Here is a 20,727-nt window from a genome sequence, read left to right as displayed (position 1 = left end):
TCGGGGAATTCTCTTAACCGGCTCGCATCCACGCCAAGATCAGTTTCGCCCGTGCGTCCACCGGTTCACCCGCTGTAGAGCTGGGTCCCTCCAAACCTCCCCCTGGTTTAGCAGTCTGCACGCCCCCCGGTGACCCCTCGGGGATGGCCGGTTTTGTCTCTTTCTTGCACTTACACCTCCTCCGTAGCAGAAGTAAAGTTGGGCGGCACGGGACCTGGGCGCGCACCGGGGGCAGTACGTATTTGTGCGCGCATCTCTTGGCTCCGCCCCGGGAACGCCCATTCCCCGCATGCACCACGTCCCCCTTTCTGATTCTGAGCGAGGCGTGCACGCAGCGGGAGATACGCGCGCATACAGGCGGCTTCTAAAATACGGCGGGAGGGCGCGTGCAAGCCCTACATACGCGAGCGCGCCTCTCCCGATTTTGGCGCACGCCGGGCTTTGGAAATCGAGCCTCTCTGAGGAGGCTCATTTCACCTGGGCAAAGGGCTGTGTGCACCCGCGTCAGAGGCTTTTGGGCGTTGCCCTCGGTAATCGCAGTGCCCGCTTTTAAGGGGTTAACGCCCTGCACAGAAGCTCTTTGTTTGTTCTGCTCTGGTTGTTAAGGTGCAAAGCATCATTTCCTGGACTGTAACTCTTCCAGATCTGGGGCTCTGTCATTACTGAACGCTTTTGCCTCCTGCACACAATGGCTATGCCCCCCCTCCCCTTTCACGGCCGACGGTAGCCCAGGACTGCCAGGAGCTGTTGGATCTGCTCTCGACAAAGAGCTTCCCCCCATCCCACCCAGAAGGGGAAAGAGTTGGAGCTGGGCCCTAGCAACGGCAACACAGCAACCCCCTGGCGCTGACCTCGGCCACTGACCGCGCAAGCCGGGACGCTGATGGGACCCCACATTTCCAGCTGATGGGGTGGGGTGGATTTTTTTTTTGTTTGTTTTTTTTTTAAGTAAATCCCCTTGGAATAGAAAAAAAAACAAACCCGAGTCTGGAACAGCCTGTAAAAGGAGAGGAACTTAGCAATGGCAGAAACCACAGCTCCCGGGGTGGTCCCGGCATTCTCCTGCCTATGTGAGCTCTGCGACTGCGGGTAAGCGAGCAGCGACAACCACCCCCCCCCCCCCCAACCCTTCTGGAAGTGGGGAGGTAGGGGGGTAATAGAATTTAATGATCACTCTCTCTTGTTTTCTACCTTTCAGCCTTGGCTTTATTCCTGCAATTTATACCAGTTTTCACTTTCTGATGGTCGAGGTAGGCGGGGGCGGCAGTCAGTGTGTTGGGACAGGAGAAGAGTTTCCCTGGTCAGTCAGGCCCCCATGGGGCCCCGGCTGATGGCAGCAGTGGGAACATGTCTGGTGGTGATGGGGAGGGGGCTTCTGCTATGTTTCCTTTGATAAAAGTGATGGGCCCTATCAGGATGACTGCCCTTAGCTTCCCTGGGCTGTGCTTGTAAGCAACGGGGCTCTCAGGTGAAGGCCTTAGCTATATGAATCCTCGGCGAAAATGCAAAGAGGCACAGGTAGAGTCCCCCCCCCGGGTCCGGCATTTTTAGTAAGTTTTCTCAAAATGTTCCGCCATTTCTAATCCTGCGTTTTCTTATTTCTTTATTAAAAAATGATGTCTGGCTTTCTCAAGCAATAACGGCGCGCTCAAAGCAGGTTAAGCTTTTTAGAAACAAAGAACAAGACATAGAACGGCAGACAACTCACATAAAACTGCAAAAAAAAAAACCCCAAAACAACCTATGGGATGAAAACTCACAAAATCTGAACCAACCGCACCCCCGCGCCTTCACCTCGGAAAAAGGCTCCGGAAATAAGGGGTCGGTTTTCAAAAACGCGCCCGGGCGTCCATGTGTGTGCACGTCACTGCAAGCGTGATACAAAATACGATTCCCGCGCGCGCAGACGCGCGGCCGATTTTAATATCAGCGCGCACAGGTGCAGGCGGGTGTCGTCTAACGTGCGCAAGGGGAGAGGGTTTTTAAAAAAATACGCGCAGTGACGCACTCGGGCCTTTCCCAGTTCCCTCCCAGTCCGCTCCACTTAAGAAGAGGACTGGGAGGGAACTTCCCTATCCCCCTTCCTACTCTGCCTCCCTTTTCCCCTCTCCTCCCTGACCCCCTAAAACCCCTTCCCTACCTTTTTTTATTGTTATTTCAGAAATTGCTTCATCTGAATAGGTGAAGTTCCGGCGCGCGCTTCCCCAGGACAGGGCCTAATGGTCGCTGTGCCGGCCTCCGTCACGCCCTGACCCCCCCCTTTGATCAAGCCTGGCACTTTTGCGCATATCAGCAGATATGCACGCGGCTGGGCCGTTTTTAAAATGCGCTTGGCGTGCACAGGACCCGGCCGCACGAGTATCCCCCGGTTTTTATGCGTGCCGGGCTTTTAAAATTCGGGCGTAAGTGTAAACTGCTGTAGGATGCTTAGCAAATCACTTAACAATCCAATATCCTTTTTTTTTTTTTTTTTTGCCAACTGAAATTCCAAACCGGCCTCGAACCGGGGTCTGCTCCTCTCTTCAAGAGCTACCAAAAAATGTTCTGCTTTTAGGCCACGCAACCCATAATGCCTCAGCACCTGTCGTGTATTCATCCCTCTATCTGGTCGTACAACAGAGTTCCAAAAAATGACCTTTGTAGACACCGTGGAACACTAAGCCAGCCGCGATCTGAAAAGCAAACACTGGGCACTGCTAACCGAATTTCTCTTTGTCTAGTACAGTGCGGTGGCTCAGAGGCAGTGCTGTGCTTCTGCCCTGCGGAGTACTTCGGTTTGACTCCCAGCTGCTCCATGGGCCGGCTAGGGTGGGGAAGGCTGAGGGGGTGGGGGAGTCCCAGTCATCACACTTAGTCGCCAGATTTAGGGCCCGTGGTTGCAGCGATCCAAAGGGAGCCCTGTCATTGCAATGCCCAGACTAAAGCAAGTTGGCAGGGGATAGAACTGCAGGGAAGGGTGGAAATCCCCCCCGCCCCCCCCCAAAAAAAAACAAAACACCTGCTTATAGGGAAAAATAGCCCATATTAAGAGCTACCACCCAAGAAAGAGATCTAGGCGTCATAGTGGATAACACATTGAAATCGGCGGCCCAGTGTGCTGCGGCGATCAAAAAAGCAAACAGAATGTCGGGAATTATTAGGAAGGGAATGGTGAATAAAACGGAAAATGTCATAATGCCTCTGTATCGCTCCATGGTGAGACCGCACCTTGAATATTGTGTGCAATTCTGGTCGCCGCATCTCAAAAAAGATATAATTGCGATGGAGAAGGTACAGAGAAGGGCTACCAAAATGATAAGGGGAATGGAACAACTCTCCTATGAGGAAAGACTAAAGAGGTTAGGACTTTTCAGCTTGGAGAAGAGACGGCTGAGGGGGGATATGATAGAGGTGTTTAAAATCATGAGAGGTCTAGAACGGGTAGATGTGATTCGGTTATTTACTCTTTCAGATAACTGAAGGACTAGGGGGCATTCCATGAAGTTAACAAGTAGCACATTTAAGACTAATCGGAGAAAGTTCTTTTTCACTCAACGCACAATTAAACTCTGGAATGTGTTGCCAGAGGATGTGGTTAGTGCAGTTAGTGTAGCTGGGTTTAAAAAAAGATTGGATAAGTTCTTGGAGGAGAAGTCCATTACCTGCTATTAATTAAGTTGACTTAGAAAATAGCCACTGCTATTACTAGCAACGGTAACATGGAATAGACTTAGCTTTTGGATATTTGCCAGGTTCTTATGGCCTGGATTGGCCACTGTTGGAAACAGGATGCTGGTCTGACCCAGTATGGCATGTTCTTATGTTCTTAAAAGTTTAGTTCTCTGTGCATGGTGCAACCACATTAAAAGATCTTCAGCCCTAACGAGCATAAAAACAGAAATGTAAAAGTCAAGAAAGGAAAAGCGAAGCGCAAAGGGTCACGAAGGAGAGCACAGATCTGTGAACAAACAAACAATTACGTTTTGAGGGAAAAAAAATAACAAGCTGGGTTTCTTTGTTTTCTTGTCTTTTTTGGGTTAAGTCGTCACAAGCACCACGCGAACTGCAGGAAAGGCATCGTCGCCCGGGCGCCGCAGCGTCCCGCCACGCGCAGGTGTCAGCTGTCTCACTACAAGTCCACCTTCACCTGCCCTCTCTGTAAGTAAAGCCCGGTGCTGCCCCAGGCCAGCAGGGATGAGCTCTGCGCACCGGAGGCCGCCAAGCGCTCGCGCAAAGCTGCGCACGCTCGTCTTATGCCAAAAGCACAACAGCGGCGCTTCGCTGATTACATTTGGCCCCATTTCGAAATCAGGTATTTTGTTGCAGAAATTCTGAACGGTTTGAAAGTGAAAAAGGAATTTATAAAAAAAAAAAAAAAAAAAAAATTTGGGGACACTGCATAAGAGGAAGAAAAGGCAAGAGACGAGACGCTCTGAAGCCTGTGAAAAGTTAATCTGGCGACAAAATGAATAATAAGGTGAGACCGTTTTAAGGCAAAGCAAATCTGTGATGAGATTTTAGGGTCCGAGCAAGGTTAGGTTTCTACCTGTGGGAGAGGCTAAGCCAAGGTCTTCTTTTTAATATACTTTGAGCATTTTTCTTGTAACATACGTTTCGCAACCTGAGATGTGTGTCCTGAGGGGTGGCTTCAGCATATGCTTTATGGGAGTACTGGAGCCAAACCTTTTTGACTTTGCGGTGGAATCTTAGGTTTTTTTGGTACAAAGATTCGTTGTTTTTTCTTCTGTAATAAAAAGGTGCCAGTACAGAGATGCAGGGTCCTCCTTGGGAATAGGCTGGGAAGGGGCAACAACCCAGAGGCCCGCCCCCCCCCTGCAACTGGCCACAGAACGTACAAAATTACAGCATTGCAAATATTACATCCAACCGTAGAACACCAATACACCTCCTACTGGGAAAACAGAACAAACCGGACTGCTACAGATCACTAAACAGAAACTACATACTACCAGAATACCCAACCTTGATTACACAGACAAAACACAGATGGATGCAAACCAAATATAGAATAAGCGACCACAAATTATAGACAGAAATAGGCAGAGAAAAACTGAACTGGAAATCCCAAAAAGCCAGAATTCCACGCAGTGCAACACTGGAGAAATAGAAACAGAAATGCATGTCCTTCTGTAGCATGTAAAATATAAAGATATCAGAGATGCTACACATTCATATTCCCAAAGCTGACGTACTCGAATCACTAAACCAAAAGAAAAAAGCTTTTTATTACTTTTATTACATTTCTCAGATAAATATACAAGTAAAGTGTTGCATGTGCTGCTGTATTGTAAATATCCTTGCAAGGATAAGCATATTGTGCCTTTAAACCCAGCCGTTCCGTAAGGTGAAACTCAATCAACCAAACGAACTTAAACCTGAACAGTAACATAAAATAAAATTTAAAAAAATGGAACTCTGTGTTTTTCTACAGCAAATCGGACCCCCTGATTGCCGTCATGTGCCTTCTCATAGCATCTCTCCCCATGTCTTACCTTCTGAGTTTTGTGCGTTTGCACATTCTCCCAGAATTAGAAAAAGACTTTTATTTCCTACCTGTCTTGTGGGGACATTTTAGACCCTAACATACCCGCCCCCTCACAACAATGATGGGAAGGCAGGAGCTCAACCCAAGATGATGGGGGCTCGGTGGCCCGAACCTAACACGTTGCACCCTCCCCACCTCCTCTCTGCCAGCGAGAGTTGGATGGATAATTTTCCCAGCTAACCCGCCCCCACCCAGAACATCCCTGAAATGCCCATAAACTTATTTGGCTAATTTTTAGCTGGGATAGGTTCTGGCGATACTGAAAATTCAGCATTTAGCCAGATAACTTACAAAACAAGGCCTCATTCTCATTTCATAAGAATAAGACATCGGTTTTGAGTTCTTTGAATTGGAATTGAAATACATAATACACACGGGCAAGCTGCTATTCACCTACCGCAAAGTATACGATTGCCTCTGTGCTTCTAAACTATTTTTCTTTATTTTTTTATGGTTCACTATTTTTAAGCTCTACTTCCCACCGTGGCAGCTTCACAAAATACTCACAGCGGGTGCCTCCTCCTTGGATTTCATGGGTTACAACCCAAACATTGGCCAGTCTCTGGATCCAGAGTTCTTGTAGGCGTGTGCAATGCGTCACTAAAGTTCCACTTTGTGATTAAAAAAAAAAACAAAAAAAACCTGTTACACGGGGAGAAAGTCGGAAGCCACGTTACTAAAGCGCACATTTCGGTGAGTGAGTATGGCGTGGCAGAAAAATGTCTGCGGCAGCAGGTAAGACAGTCGGTGTAGGCTCTCAAAAAAGGACCCGCCCTCGAGACGATCCTGACGTGTTGGTGTTCGGGTGCATAGAGCTGTTATTGGCTTATGCGGTGGATGGCGTCAGCAGGATTGACAGTCTAAAAAAAAAAAAAAATCAACGACTTATTGAAGCGAACGTATTGTAGACACAGGTCGCTTGCTCAGCAGCGCTGCTTAAGGTATACGAGCTTTGTCATCACGCCGCTGCTGTCCCTCTCGTCACAGATGTGCATCCTCGAAGCAGCAAGAGGCCCCTCCGCACCCCGCCACTTCCCAGCTACCCTCGCATGACGTTCAACACCACCCAGCGGACAGAATTTATCCCCAGGGAGCTGGGAGAGAGAACCAAGCCCTACCTGCCTGTAAGTAGTAGGTCATGGACAAGGCCCCCGCCTCCTTCATACACCCGTTGCCCACAACTCCTTCCAGCTTTTGCAAAGCTGTTTGACATGCCCCCCTCCTAAAACAAAAGAAAAACATACCTTTGTCTCAGTGTAAAAGAGGGCCAGCCCCACTGGGTTACCATTTTCAAACACGACAGGTTTGCTTTTTAAATAAATGATATTGTTTCTATTGTCATGACAGAACACAAGGAAAGCAGCGTGGGTTTACAAGTCTTCAAGTGACAAGCAACTGAAATGTAATCAGTTGTACCATTCAGGAACAGACATTTCCGTGACCTCAATCACTCTGTAAAGCCCCTGGTCGCTTTTTATCATACCAACTGTAAATCAGAGGTTGTGGCTCTCTTTTACAGAAGGAACTCTATGAAGTCCCCCAGGGGCCACTGCTGAGCGAGACCATCTACAGCCTCCACTTCCCACCGAAGGAGCCGGTGGCCACCGTGGCCCGACGCCCTCCAACCAACATCCATCTCAGTCAGGCCAGGTTCCAGGACCTCACCACCAACCAGGACTTCTTCAAGCACTGGGAAACAGGACCTCAACCCAGATATGGAGAACTGCCAGCAGTCGCAGGTAAGGATCAGCCCCCAGATGAGGGGAATTGCCGGCAATCGCAGGAAGGGATTGCGCACCCAGATGTGAAAAACTGCTGGCAATGGCAGGTAAGGCTCGTCCGCTATCAGATGTGAAGAACAGCCGCCAGTCGCAAGCAGGAATCACCCACTCAGATGTGATTTACCTATAGTGGCAAATTATCTGTAAAGTGCATTGTATGTATTGGTATTCACTATGCTGAGCTGGAGAGTCCCTCACAAATAGAAATTCATCAATAACGTATATTATTTATGGCGGTAACTTTCAAAGAGTTATGTCCGTAAAACTGGCCTATATGCGTTTAAATAGCATGTACACACATACATGTTATGTACACACGTGCTTGCGATGTTGAGCGTAAAATTTAACAGAATATGAGTGTTTGGAAGTATGTGCATTTATATAAAATGCTTGCCTCTGCACTTTACAAATTATTACGCGTATATATGTGTGTGTTTATAAAAAGTGCTTTCCTGCATTACCAACATGCACATTTACTTTGTGGGCAGAAATATGTGGTGTTTTATAAACTGTGCAGCCCCTGCACATTAATTCTAGCATTAATCTACGTGGGCCCACTCACGCATGCATTCGGTGGCTTTCGCAGACTACTGAGATTGGGCTCCATAGGTATAATTACCCATTTGTTACCAGGCTAAACTTTGTAATCCTAAATACTGAATTAAAATGTATTTTGTTTTGTTTTGTTTTTTTTAATTGTATTTTTCTTGAAATAATATTGAATGGCTCTGCTCCACACAATCCCTCTTCTTACAGGTTCTCTGTTGTTCCCTGACCACACCACGGAGATGAAAACCACAACCCAGGCCCACTTCACAGAGAAAAGCATCCCCAAACCAGACATGATTAAAAACGTCCAATCAAACATCACCATTGAAGGTATCCTTAAGGACAAGAGCATCAGGGTCACCCACGAGAAGAGATAATCCCTGGAGGAGCAGGGCTAGCATGGACACTACAGACCACATGATAAGCTACGATTTATGTGGGTAAATAGCAAAGCTGCTTACCTGTACCAGATGTTCTCCATGGACAGCAGGACAAACAGCCACACATCTGGGTGACGTCATCCCATGGCATCGAGTAGGTGACTGCTCTCTCCTAGCTCAGAAAGTTACTAGCACTTTCCTGAGCATGCATGAACCTCGGCAGCCTCGCCACCATGCCCCTACACCTCAGTCTATTTCCCCTGTCCACGGAGAATGCCTGCTACAGGTAAGCAACTTTGCTTTCTCCGAGGACAGGCCAGACAATACAGCCGCACATCTGGGGACTCCCGAGCTGAGGGCTGTAAGTGAACAGATTATGTTTCTTTTTTGATATTCTACAACCCTCTTCTCTTTTTTTTTTCCATTTAAAGTTTTTTTTTTTTAATGCTGTTTACCCAAAGCTACTGTCCGCGTTTGCTTCCCTAGCCAAACGGTATGGTTTCGTAAACGGGCGAAGCATGGACCATGTTGCTGCTTTGCTGATCTCCTGTACTGACGCGGTTACTGCTGGTACTTGATGGGTTCTGATGCGCAGCGGAACCTCTAGATGCAAGAGCCTTGTAACAATGGGAGATGCGTTCCGTCAGCTGTTTATTTTTGAACAGGATTCCCTGCTTCATTCATTTCAGAAGATACAAATAAGATGAGCTGACTTCTGGTATGGATTTGTTCTGTTTATTAGCGCTCTCCTGCAGTCCAGAGTGTGCAGAGCTGCTTCCTCAGGGTCTGAAGAAAGGCGGCAAAATAAAGATTTGGTTAATAGGAAATGGTGACATTACTTCGGGTAAACATTTCGGGCGAATCCTTAGTACTACTCTGTCTTCGAATATTTGAATATACGGCGAGTACTTGACTAAGGTTTGAATTTTGCTCACTTTTCTTGGTGTTGTGATTGTGACTAAAAATAGCATTTTCTGTCCGAGGTTTCCAGTGGTTCAAATGAAGGTCACATCAACGGACCTAGAACTATGTTCCAATCCCACTGAGGAGTTGTGTTTTTATCAGAGGTTTTAGGTTAAATAAACCTTTTATGAATGTTATTACCAATGGATTCTGCAAAAGTGATCTTCCATCTACATAAAGGTGATACGTAGATATAGCTCGGAAATGTTTTTTCTAAGTCTGAATCTGAAAAGTATAATAAGAACTGAGGATGCTTTCAATGGGGCAATTGAAAAGATCTGTACTGTCATTGCTTTACCATACTGAAAAATCTTTTTCCTTTGCAATTATTTAACTTCTGGATGCCAAAAAGGACTCTCTTCATCCCTCTGGAAGCTATTTTCTATTAATTGTGCTTCAATTTCCATACTGTTAAATCCAGATATATCAGATTGGGTGGTACGAGGGTTCCTTTTTGTTGTTCAGCAGTTTTGGAAATATTGGAAGACACACCATGCCAGATGTGACCAATACAGGGCTATTAGAATCATTGTTCCTCCTTCATTCCTTAGTTTAAGGTTCTTGGTATTAATGGACATGGAGGGAATGTATGTATATAGTAGAACCCTCTTCCAAGTTCCAAGTGATAGGAAATGCATCTGTTGCCAGGGCCTGTTGTGAAAGCCTTTTCAAAGAGTATGGTGGGAGCTTGTGGTTGGTCGGAGATGCAAAAAGATCCAATGTTGGCTTTCCTCAAATGCCAAAGATCAGAGCTACTATGCTGAGATGTAAGGACTGTTCATGAGGCTGTAACTGATGGCTTAATGCGTCCGCTAAGATATACTGCCGAGATAAAAATGTTCCTGCTGACTGACAGAGAGGCACTGCTTCTCTGCATAAGTTGATGGACTCTATGCCTCCTTGTTTGTGTATGTACAACATAGCTACTTGATGGTCCGTTTGAGTTTGGACTGTCTTGTTCAATATCCAAGGCTCGAAAACCTTTAAAGCTTTGTATATCACTCTTAGTTCCATCATATTTATATGATAGCTGGTTTCTTGAACCTTGAGTGGAAATGTTGTTCAGATGTGCTCCCCAGCCATGAAGGGAAGCATCAGTTGTTATAACCACTTGGAAGTCTGCCATATGAATGCTCTGACTAAAGAGTATATTTCTACTGAATATTATTTTTAAAACGCATTGGTCTATAGTGATGCAGCACCAAAATTGATGGAAATATTGGAGTCTTCTCCCTGCTGGAATTTCTGACCATAGATTTTTTTATGTTCCTCTGCATATGTCAAAACTCCGAGTGATGGCGGCTTTATTTGCCTTTATTCTCTGTTTCTTGTTCTAAGTGGTGGTTATTGTTGACGTTGCTGTTGTTGTGGTTGTTATATTTTTTGTGCTTGTTATAGTTGTTGGTGGCTGTTACAGTTATTGCACAAAAACTGGACACCATTTATAGTAGTAAGAATAAGGACTGAATCACCATCTTTGTGTGTAATAGTATAGTTGTTTATATTGCTATTTGTTATAGCTTCTTTTTGATGACTGGTTTTGTAAGGTAAAGATAATGCTTGGAGAGCTGTCTTTTAGATGCTCCACTGCTTCTTTAACTATGTCACCAAATAGGTTTTCAACTCTGCATGGTGTATCAACTAACCCTTCTTCTCGTAGTTCCAATGCCTTTAGCCATGCTAGCCTTCTAGTAGAATAGAAGATGCTCTGGAAAATGTATCAAAACAATCATACATTGACCTCGTCATGGGTTTCGTGCAATTCTTTGCATTTGAGTGAATGAGAGCTGTTGTTCCATGGACAAACTTTGTGCAAATTCCTCTAATTTTTGGATGCTACGGTATTAAGCATGAATTGGACCTTCTGCATTTGATGGGCACCTATTTGTGAGATTAGAGTTGCTGACTAAAAGATTTCTTTCCTGTCATAATCATCAACTTTGCATTCTTGTCAGGCAGAGTAGGGGAGTATATTCTTATTGTTCTTGCTTTTTTAATTGCAGATTCCACTATTAAGGGATTCATGGAATGATAGTGCTTTGTTTCCTGGAGATCTTTGCACTTTATATTTTGTATCGTTATTCTTTGATACAGACGATATTGTAAATGGCATTTTCTGCATCTTATTTTGAACATCTAACAAGGCTTCCTGCACTGGTACTGTTTTAATCTGTTTTGGTAGCTGAATAAATTGAAAGACACCTGCATACTCTTATTTTCATGTTGTCTTGATGTTTGAATTTATTTTTAGCAAAAATGCAGGGCAGGTTGTGTCCTCCAGTTGCTTAGTCCTACCTGCTATTTCTGATGAGGGCCCTGATGGAATAACTGGTGATGATGGCTCTGCTGAAAAGTCAGATGGAGATAGTGAATCCATTGACATTTCTGATTGTTGATGCAGGTCTTGTGTTTGAATGGGTCCTTGCAATAAACCTCTCTTTCCTCTTTTCCTTTGCTCATTCAGGATCCTTCGTGCGAAAGAAGTTCTCTCACTTGTTTTCCCAGATCTGGCTGTTTACCCATATCAATTAGCCACGAATCCTAAGCATGTTTTCTCCATGAAGGAGTGGCATTCTGAAAATGGTGGGCCAGGTAGGCGTTTCATTGGGTCTTGGGTTTGGGGCTTCAGTATTGATGGAGAACCCACAATAAGCGAATCCTGAATCCCCATTCTTCTTTCTCTTAGCATCACTGTGGTGAACAATGGAGCTTCTGTCGTACAATGAAGCACTGCTTTCTCTGTGCTTCCTTTTTGCACTGAGTTTTCTCTGTGTCCTCTCTTCTTTGGAGCCAATTTTTTTTTTTTCTGCATCATGCCTTGGCGCCGATGTAGTGTGCTTCTGCGCTGTGGCCTTATCTGCTCCACTTGTGAACATCATCAGTTTGCGCTGGTTTTCCTCGATGCTTCAAGAGCCTGGCGCTGGTGCTCTCTCAGACTTATAAGCTATATTTATTTATTTATATAATTTATATACCGGAGGTTCCTGTATAATATACATATCACCCCGGTTTACAAGGAACAGTAACTATCGCTACATTTAGCGGTTCACATAGAACAGAATTAGGAAAAACGTTTTTACAATTGAACAAATGAAGTAAGCAAGTTTTTCCATTGAACAAACGAAGTGAACAAGTTTTAACATATAACAAAAACTAATCAAAGTAAGCAAATAGTGTATAATATTAGACCGTTAATAAACATGCAGTTAAATAAATCAATAAATAACATGGCATGTGGGAGTGAAAATACTTTTCTTCCTGATCATTGGCTCAAGGGGAAAGCTTGTTTGAACAACCAAGTCTTAAGTTTCTTTTTAAATGTAGTGTGGCATGGTTCTAGACGCAGGTCTGGAGGGAGAGAGTTCCAAAGTGAAGGGCCCGCTGTGGATAGTGCACGTTTCCTCAGAGCGGATTTCGCCGGTTGTGTGATTAGTCTGTTCTGATAAGCGCTTCTGGTTGGTTTCACGGATGAGTGTAGTTGAATTTGAAATGTTAAGTTGAGAGGTGTGATGTTGTGTAAGGCCTTATGTATCATCATTAAAGACTTGAACTGGATCCTGTATTTAATCGGAAGCCAGTGGAGGTGGTGGAGGATTGGGGTGATATGATCTCTTTTTTTGGCATTTGAGAGAATTCTTGCGGAGGCGTTCAGGACCATCTGAAGTGGTTTGGTGGTGCATGCTGGTAGGCCTAGGAGGAGAGAGTTACAGTAATCCAGCTTTGGGAGTATGATGGCTTGTAAAACCATGCGGAAGTCTCTGTAAAGGAGGAGTGGTTTGAGTTTCTTTATTGTTTGAAGTTTAAAGAAACATTCTTTTGTTGTGTTGTTGACGAATTTGTTGAGACTGAGTCTGCTGTCTATGATGACTCCCAGGTCTCTAACTCTATATGCACTGACGCTATGTTTTTTTTATGCACAGATGAAATTTCAGTGTTGGTCTCGTATAAAATCTCAATATTTTTTCTGTTTTTTGATTCATGTGACTTGTGATGATTATTATGTGCTGTTTCTTCTGGAGAAGTTGCATTTTTCCATTTTTTTCCCCCTCCCAGATGTTTTCTTTTCTGTTGACTTCAGAGTCATATTTGAGCTTCAGTTCCCTATAGAATTGGGCTCGAGAGGACACATTCCTACAAGGTCTGGTCCTAAACGTTTTAGACACCACTCATGCTAATCCCAAATGGCCATCTCGAGACCGCATTTTATGCACAGTTTAAACAGGCTATTATCTTTTTTTGAGAGACATGTATCATACCGAGGCATTTTTTTTTCTTTCTTTTTTTAACTAATCGTGGTTGTGCATCCACAGCACAGGTAATTTTTAGACTGAGGTGTGGTACATGGCGGTAAGGGCTCCGAGAGAACCACACATGCTCAGCAAAGTTCAAGTGTACTTTCTGAGCTAGAAGTGAGCGATACCCGACTCAGTGTTGTCAGATGATGTCACCCAGATGTGTGGCTGTATTGTCCAGCTTGCCCACAGAGATTGGCTTTCACCCACATAAATCGGACCCTTTAAATATATCCCCTCCACTGCCCAGCTTAGACCACAGAACATTTTAGTGCAAAGTTATCAGGACAAAAAGGAGATGGGGCAGGAGGCATGGTGAAGAGGAGCTAACATATTTAGCTAGCGAATACTGTATTGACAGCTATCCAGCTAAATCTGTGTGGACAAACTGATCCTGACAAATATCTGAATAACTTTAACTGGATATTCAGCGGAGTACTTATCCAGATCAGTTCTGTGGAATATCTGGATAAAGTTATCTGTGTAAAGTTATGCAGATAACTTACCCGCCGGGTGGTTTTTTTGAATATGGACCTCTAAGGACCTACTTTCGGGATACTTTGTCACCAGGAACTAGGTACAGTAGCTAGTAGGATAACTGACTAATCTGGGATATACTTGAACCTTGCTTTAATTTGCCAGGCTTATCCTAACTATAGGGAAAATATCACTGTAGCTTCTTCCTTTGCAAGTTGAGAAACTTGTGGGCAAAGCCCTCATATTACCAAATAAGGTTTTGGGCAAAGCCTAACCTTTATAACTTTCACCCGAAAGCATTGTGGGATCTGTAGTCTTTTTCAATAGGGTTACATTGACCTTTGAGTGACCTGGAGATACTCTTCCCCTGATTGCACCAGAAAAGTGACCCAAAGCACTGGTCTGATCCCAGTCCTTGGGACATACTTAGCCAGACAGGTTTTTAAGATATCCATAATATACATGAAATAGATTTGCATACAATGGAGAGTGTATGCACTCTCCATTGTAAATAAATAAATAATTAAAATATCATGCATATTTATTGAGGTTATCCTTAAAACCTGATTAGCTGGGTGTATCCCAAGGGCTGGGCTGAGAACTACTGACCCAAATCATTCTCTTTTGCAGGCAACCACACAATGACAACCACTCATCAAAGTAACTATGAGCCTCCATCCTTAGAAAGACAAGTACTACCCAAGATTCACCTACAGGAAAAGGTAGCTACCAAACGACCTCATATGGAGACTGTGACCAGGTATCAGAGAGATTTCCCCTTCTACAGATCTTTACCTGCACGGATTCATCCTATCTACCCTCCTTCAGATAATCTGACAGCGAACAACAGCTTCAGGTGAGCACAGGCAAAAAGGTGCATCACCTGGAAATTACAGCCAGCCATTGCAGTGTAATGTGATGTTTGGTCATTCGAGAAAGAAGGTAATATCCAAGTAAAATTACATCTTGGAGTGTTCTAGCATTATCACAGCATGGATCATTTTCTTCAAATTTAATAGTGATGTCCTATCTGTGTTATGACCTGAGCATCCCAACCTAGGCATGGCACGACATCACATTAGATGACAGCTTTGAACAAATGGTGTCCTGAGACATCTTGCTATCCACTACTCACTTACAAGCACAGTCTCTGCAAAGAACATGTTAACCCAAAACTTTACAAGCAAGTTTCCATCTTACAAGCCTCCATCCTTTTAGCCAGATAGTGTCGACTCAGCAATTATGGTTCTCCAAGCAATTTTCCCTTTGCAATAAGAGATTACATGCAACACAAGGGAATAAATATATTAGACAATACTATTGCAATGCTTTATATCTGGGGTTACCTTTAAGGTTGGTTCATAAGTTACAGTTGACTGCTCGCATTGTCGCCAGTATTCCAGAAGGCTCTCAGCCACTCCTTTGTGATTTTTACGTTGGCTGCCTGTGTATGCATGTTGTAAATTTAAGATACTGTTGTTGACCTTTAAAATGATGCGAGGTAACTGTGCTCCTCATCTGAAAGGTAGGCTAAAATGGTACGAGGCAGGAAGAAACCTGCGATCAGCTAGGAAACATCTTTTGCAGCCCCCCTGGGGCAAGGGTTTTTCGTCAGCAATAGTTACAAAGCAGGTCCTTCTCGGCCACTGCTCCAGGACTGTGGAACAGTTTGCCACCAAGAGCTGAAGCAGGAACAGGATCTACTGAGATTTACAAAGAAACTGAAAACTCGGTTGATGTCATCAGTCTTTAATACTTAATGGGGATGGCTTAAATATTCTGTAAGAATAGCTGTTGTGACAACCATTGTTTTTATGGTGTTATGCTCTTATCTTGTGTTGTACGTCGTTTTGAGAGATTTTTATCAGGAAAGCAATTGGTAAGTGATTTTAAAATAAATAAATAAAATAATACACTTCATTTACTGAATAACTCAAAAAGAAGAGACTGCATTAACCTAGAGCTGAATACTTTGTGTCAGTGTTCATGTGTGTGCCTGATCAAAGATGCTCTTGTTAAGTGGATAAGTCTTACACCACGTCCATAAGAATGGACCCGCCGGCACTGAGAAGAAACAAAGTTCTTACAACAGAAATGATTTCTGTGCTTCTGTAGGACCAGCTTTCCTTCTCCTTGAACTGCTCCTACAGTATGCCTGTTGTTCTTACAGTAATGATTTTAAGACGGTGCAGAGGGAGGCGTACCACGGCTGGGACGCTTCCAAGCATCATCGCCCCGCGCTTGTCAGACTGAAAGAGGAGCTGACGGCCATGGAGAGAGAGCGGGGAGGAAGGTTTGAAGGCGACACGGTGACCAAGGTAAGTGTAGTCTAGAACAGGCCGCCTGCTCTGGGGGCCCTCCCAGGAACAGGATGTTCTAGAAGAGTTTACCATGTAGGGTTAATTGCTTATTTATGTTTTACAAAATCTGATTTCTATATGGATGCAAAGCAAATATTGCAGTATGTATAAAGTGAGCTCTCTACAGCGTGAGGTGCAGCAGCATTATCCAACTAAGTAACTAAGCCACAGCTGCCCAAGGAACAGATTACAGCAGGGGATATGAGCTATAATTAAGTAATATTCATTTTCCCATCAGCTTTCTGACTGAAACATATTAACTCAAGAAGCCAGTAACTGTCTGAGGGTAAAGCCATTTGCCCAGGTAACCGGGCCTTTCTGAAAATGGCTGTCCAGCTAAAGATATCCGCGGGCTCCCCCCTCAGCATGCGTGCTTTTAGCTGGATTGAGGGCAGAGAACAGGGCGCACAGCAGACTGACTCTTTCAAACCTATGCAGGGGGGTTTTTTTCCCAGCAAATATTTACCCACAGAAAAAGCAGATGGAAAGTCCGTAGAGTAGTTTTTCCCTTTCAAAATCAGCTACAGGGTGTGCAGACACTGAGTGCCCATAGATTTTGCAACTACGTGGGGAAGCTGAAAATTGCCCCTCTTGTTTGCCTATCAAAAGAAAAATCTTTGAAAATATGGCCCAGTGAAAGATTTTAATACGCTTAAGTTTCTCTGTTTCTGCTTTCGGAAGACGACGCCCTTTGTGGCACTAATCTACAACTAAATCAACTCTACGACTCCTTTTCTAGAAACAGGAGAGATGGATGGCTGATATAGCCTTCCAGCCCTTTCGTTCTACCTGGTGCAGAACTTACTGGGCCTTTAAAAGCTTTTGCTCACAAATACAGGATCCTCTCTGCTGATCCCATACTTTCTTGAATGCCGATGGTTTTTTTTTCCTATGAAGACGTGTTCCATGTTTTCCCATCCACGCTCTCCTGTCTAAGGCAGGAGAGAGAGAACCTGTGATCTAGAACGCTAACGACTCCAAGTATAAAAAAAAAGAAAATCTGCGAAAGGTGGACTTAGAAAATGCAAAATCGAGTTGGTGTGGGTATTTTTTTTTTTTTGTGAACTATGTGAATTTTGGAAAAAGATTAAGAAAAGAGAAGCTTAAGTCGGTAAAGCTCAGCGTGCACGCTTCCCATCACAGTGAATCATCGGCCATTTCCCATTTATTTACTTACTTATTTTAAAATATTTGCTACCGGCCCTGAATGCAGGAAGGGCGGGGCACAGAAAACAATACATAATAACATTAAATTAAACACAGAAAACTGACATCAAGTCAAACACAGCAACATCAGTTGCATGGCACTGTCGCTTTTAAGGACGCCTTGGATTTCACGTCTACAGTTCATGAAGAAATTAAATGAACACATAATGATATTACAGCAAAAGCAAATCTGACTAAAATATCTTTGGAGGTTTACTCATTTTTTCTCAAATGCCCAGGACAGATTAGTAAAACTCGCATGGAGCATCAGTTAGTAGTCTTTTTCTGCCGTCATTACTATGCTACTATAAATTCCCAGATGACAGGGAAGCGGCTTTCAATGCCTTATGGTTACTGGAGGAAGCAGCGCTCGCATTTCATGCGATGCAGCTGGGTAGGTGGGGCTGGTTTCCGGCTGCTCTTAGGTTAAGGTGGGCCCCTGTATTGCCTGATAACCTTATGCTCTGAAAACTCCTTCAAGCTCCCGTCCCCTGACATTATGCTTCTTCTCCCTTTCTGCCCAGCTCTCCTACCCGCCACTGGCCCTGCACAGCCAGCCCGTAGAGCCCATCAAGCGACCCACCACGGTGCTGAAAAATAACAAGGGAAAGTTCAACGATGCCACCGTCAACAAGTTCTTCTTCCAGGACTGGGGAGCGCAGCCCCGAATCCGTTACGGCGATCAGTACGACGGGCTCTGCCTGCGACCTCTGGTAGGTGCCCAAGCTCACAGGTCTACAAAAGGGTCCCGTTTCGTCTCTGCTGCTGCCGCCGCCGCAAAAGAAGTTGTTTTACGGATGAAAGCGAACCAGACTGCGCCAGAGCTCTAAAAAAGACGGAGCTTCTCTGGGTCGGCAACTCGGCACCTCCCAACGTGCTGCCCGGCCTGTGGTTAGGCGACTTCATCGTATCATTTTGTACGCAGGCTTGCAGTGATTTTGGATTCTAAAGTGGCCATCGAACCCCCAGATTGCCTCTGTCACCTTCTTCCATGTCCAAAGACTTCACTTACTACATCCTTAGCCGGATCAACCCTGAAACCAACCACCAGCAGCGGCAGATTTAAAACAAAATGAAGGAAGTATTTTGTTTCAGCCAACGCACAATTAAGCCAGGGAATGTGACCAAGGCAAATAGCACAGTCGAATGTAAAAAGGGCTTGGACAAAATCCTGGAAGAAAAGTCCATAAACAATTATTGGCCAGGTTTGGAGAAAGCCACCACTAAGCCCTCGGGTTGGACAATGAGAAACAGATCTCTTCTCTGGGTACTTCCTAGAGATCTGGCTTGGCCCACTATCGGAGTGAGGATGCTGGGCTCGATGGACCCTCGCTCTGACCAGCATGGCACATTTTATGTTCTAACCAGCATTTGCCATGCTAACCCATGCTTTCAGTATGCCCTGTTTGAACTACTGTTGGGTTGCCATCTAAGTCCATAAAAAGATTGCAATAATTCACAATTCAGCTAGGGTTCTGCAGGGTGCTAACATCCAGGACTATATTGCTCAGGTCCTTCAGACCTTGGGGTAGCTCCCCACTGAGTATTGGGTTAAATGTAAGGTACTTATGTTGATGTATAAAACTGCGCAATAACCAAGGGTAAGTCTGACTTATTCCATTCCAATGAAGATCAATCGCTTTTCCTTTCGTACACAATGCCAGGCTAGCAGGCACCAGGTATAAAGCTTTCTTTAGTGAGGCTTGCCAAAAACCTCATGTTTCAGTACTGATTATTTGTATTTCCAAAAACAGATGAAAGCTTTGCTGTTTGGGCATTTAAGATCTAATGTTTTATTCTCTCTGGTTTCTTTGAGTTTGGTTCTGCTCCTATATTATTTTATGATCAGGGTAGTGTTATATTTGCTTGTTCAATCTGAATTTATTCTCGGTTTTGCTCTTATAGTTGTAGTTTTGTCTCTTTATTGTTTTTAGGTGGTTCCTGCTGTGTTGTACTGTGTTCTGGTATTATATACACATATGTTTTATTCCTTTTATATTTTGTTTTCAATCACACTTTCATTGGCTGTTAGTTATTACGCCCTCAGCCGCATTGAGCAACTGTTGGAAAAACAGAATACAAATAAAGTTAGAACATAAGATGTGCCATGCTGGGTCAGACCATCATTCCCTCTCTGACAGTGACCAGCCCAAGCCACAAGTACCCAGCAAATCCCAAAAAGTTGATCTGTTTCTTGTTACTCGCTCTCGCTAGTCTACCTGGCCAATAATTTGTTATGGACTTTTCCTCCAGGGACGCATCCAAACCCCTTTTAAACCCTGCTATGCTCGTCACCTTGATCACGCCCTCTGGCAACAGATTCCACAACTTGACTGTGCGCTGAGGGAAAAAGCACTTTCTGCTATTTGTTTTGAATCTGCTGGTTGCCAGTTTCATTGAGAGCCCCCTTGTTTTAGTATTATTAGAAAGGGTAAATAACCGTCCTTTATTTACCCGTTCCACCGCACTCATGATATTGTAAACTTCTCTCAGGTCCCCTCTCAGCCGTCTCTTTTCCAAGCTGAAGAGCTCTAGCCTGCGTAGCCTCATCATAGGGGAGAGGTTTCCTCTGCACCTTTCCTAGATCCGCTAGGCCTTTCTCGAGATGGGGCAACCAGAAATGCACACAATACTCAAGGTGCGGTCGCACCATGGCTCGATACAGAGGCAAAATTATATTTTCCGTTTTATTCTCCATTCCTTTTCAGATCATTCCTAACATTTTATTTGCTTTTTTGACTGCTGTTGTGCATTGAGCAGAGGATTTCAACGTATTGTCCACAAGGTAGTGACTCCCAAAACAGAACCCAGCATCGTGTACCTGTGGTTGGGATTATTTCTCCCTATGTGCATCACTTTGCACTTTTCCATATTAAATTTAATCTGCTGTTCAGACACCCAGTCTCACGAGGGTCCCCTGCAGTCCTCCCATAATCCGTTGACATTGGATTGGATTGTCCCATGCTGTAGCCAAGTGACAGCTATTTAGCAATTCCATGTCCCCTGAAATGACTATTCTGAAAGCAATTTGCACAAGTGAAATGGAGTTCTGCCCATGTTACATGTCTGTAGAAAACTGCCCTCCCTCAATGCCCCTAAAAGATTGCGCCCTGCGCCCCCACGTGCGAGTAGACGACTTTTCCAGCAAAACTCCACCAGCAGAAAAAGCAGGTG

The 20,727-nt window shown here is 44.4% G+C and overlaps 1 protein-coding gene across 2 annotated transcripts in view; it reads left to right on the top strand.

Annotated features, from left to right (window-relative positions):
- Positions 1 to 20,727, top strand: part of LOC115074190 (stabilizer of axonemal microtubules 1-like) — a 261,641-nt gene that overhangs the window by 237,310 nt on the left and 3,604 nt on the right. Inside the window, exons 1-8 of one of the 2 annotated variants that reach the window (XM_029573437.1) lie at positions 625 to 1,089; positions 4,022 to 4,137; positions 6,533 to 6,669; positions 7,065 to 7,284; positions 8,083 to 8,205; positions 14,618 to 14,843; positions 16,158 to 16,305; positions 18,078 to 18,266. In XM_029573437.1, coding sequence (XP_029429297.1) covers positions 1,022 to 1,089; positions 4,022 to 4,137; positions 6,533 to 6,669; positions 7,065 to 7,284; positions 8,083 to 8,205; positions 14,618 to 14,843; positions 16,158 to 16,305; positions 18,078 to 18,266 — 1,227 coding nt within the window. In that variant the 5' untranslated portion in view covers positions 625 to 1,021. Of the gene's footprint in view, positions 1 to 624; positions 1,090 to 4,021; positions 4,138 to 6,532; positions 6,670 to 7,064; positions 7,285 to 8,082; positions 8,206 to 14,617; positions 14,844 to 16,157; positions 16,306 to 18,077; positions 18,267 to 20,727 lie in introns of those variants that run through there. The other variant, XM_029573438.1, reaches the window with a different exon arrangement.

Source organism: Rhinatrema bivittatum, chromosome 12 (assembly GCF_901001135.1).
Source record: "Rhinatrema bivittatum chromosome 12, aRhiBiv1.1, whole genome shotgun sequence".
NCBI lineage: Eukaryota > Metazoa > Chordata > Amphibia > Gymnophiona > Rhinatrematidae > Rhinatrema > Rhinatrema bivittatum.
This window is presented reverse-complemented; position numbering and strand designations above follow the sequence as displayed.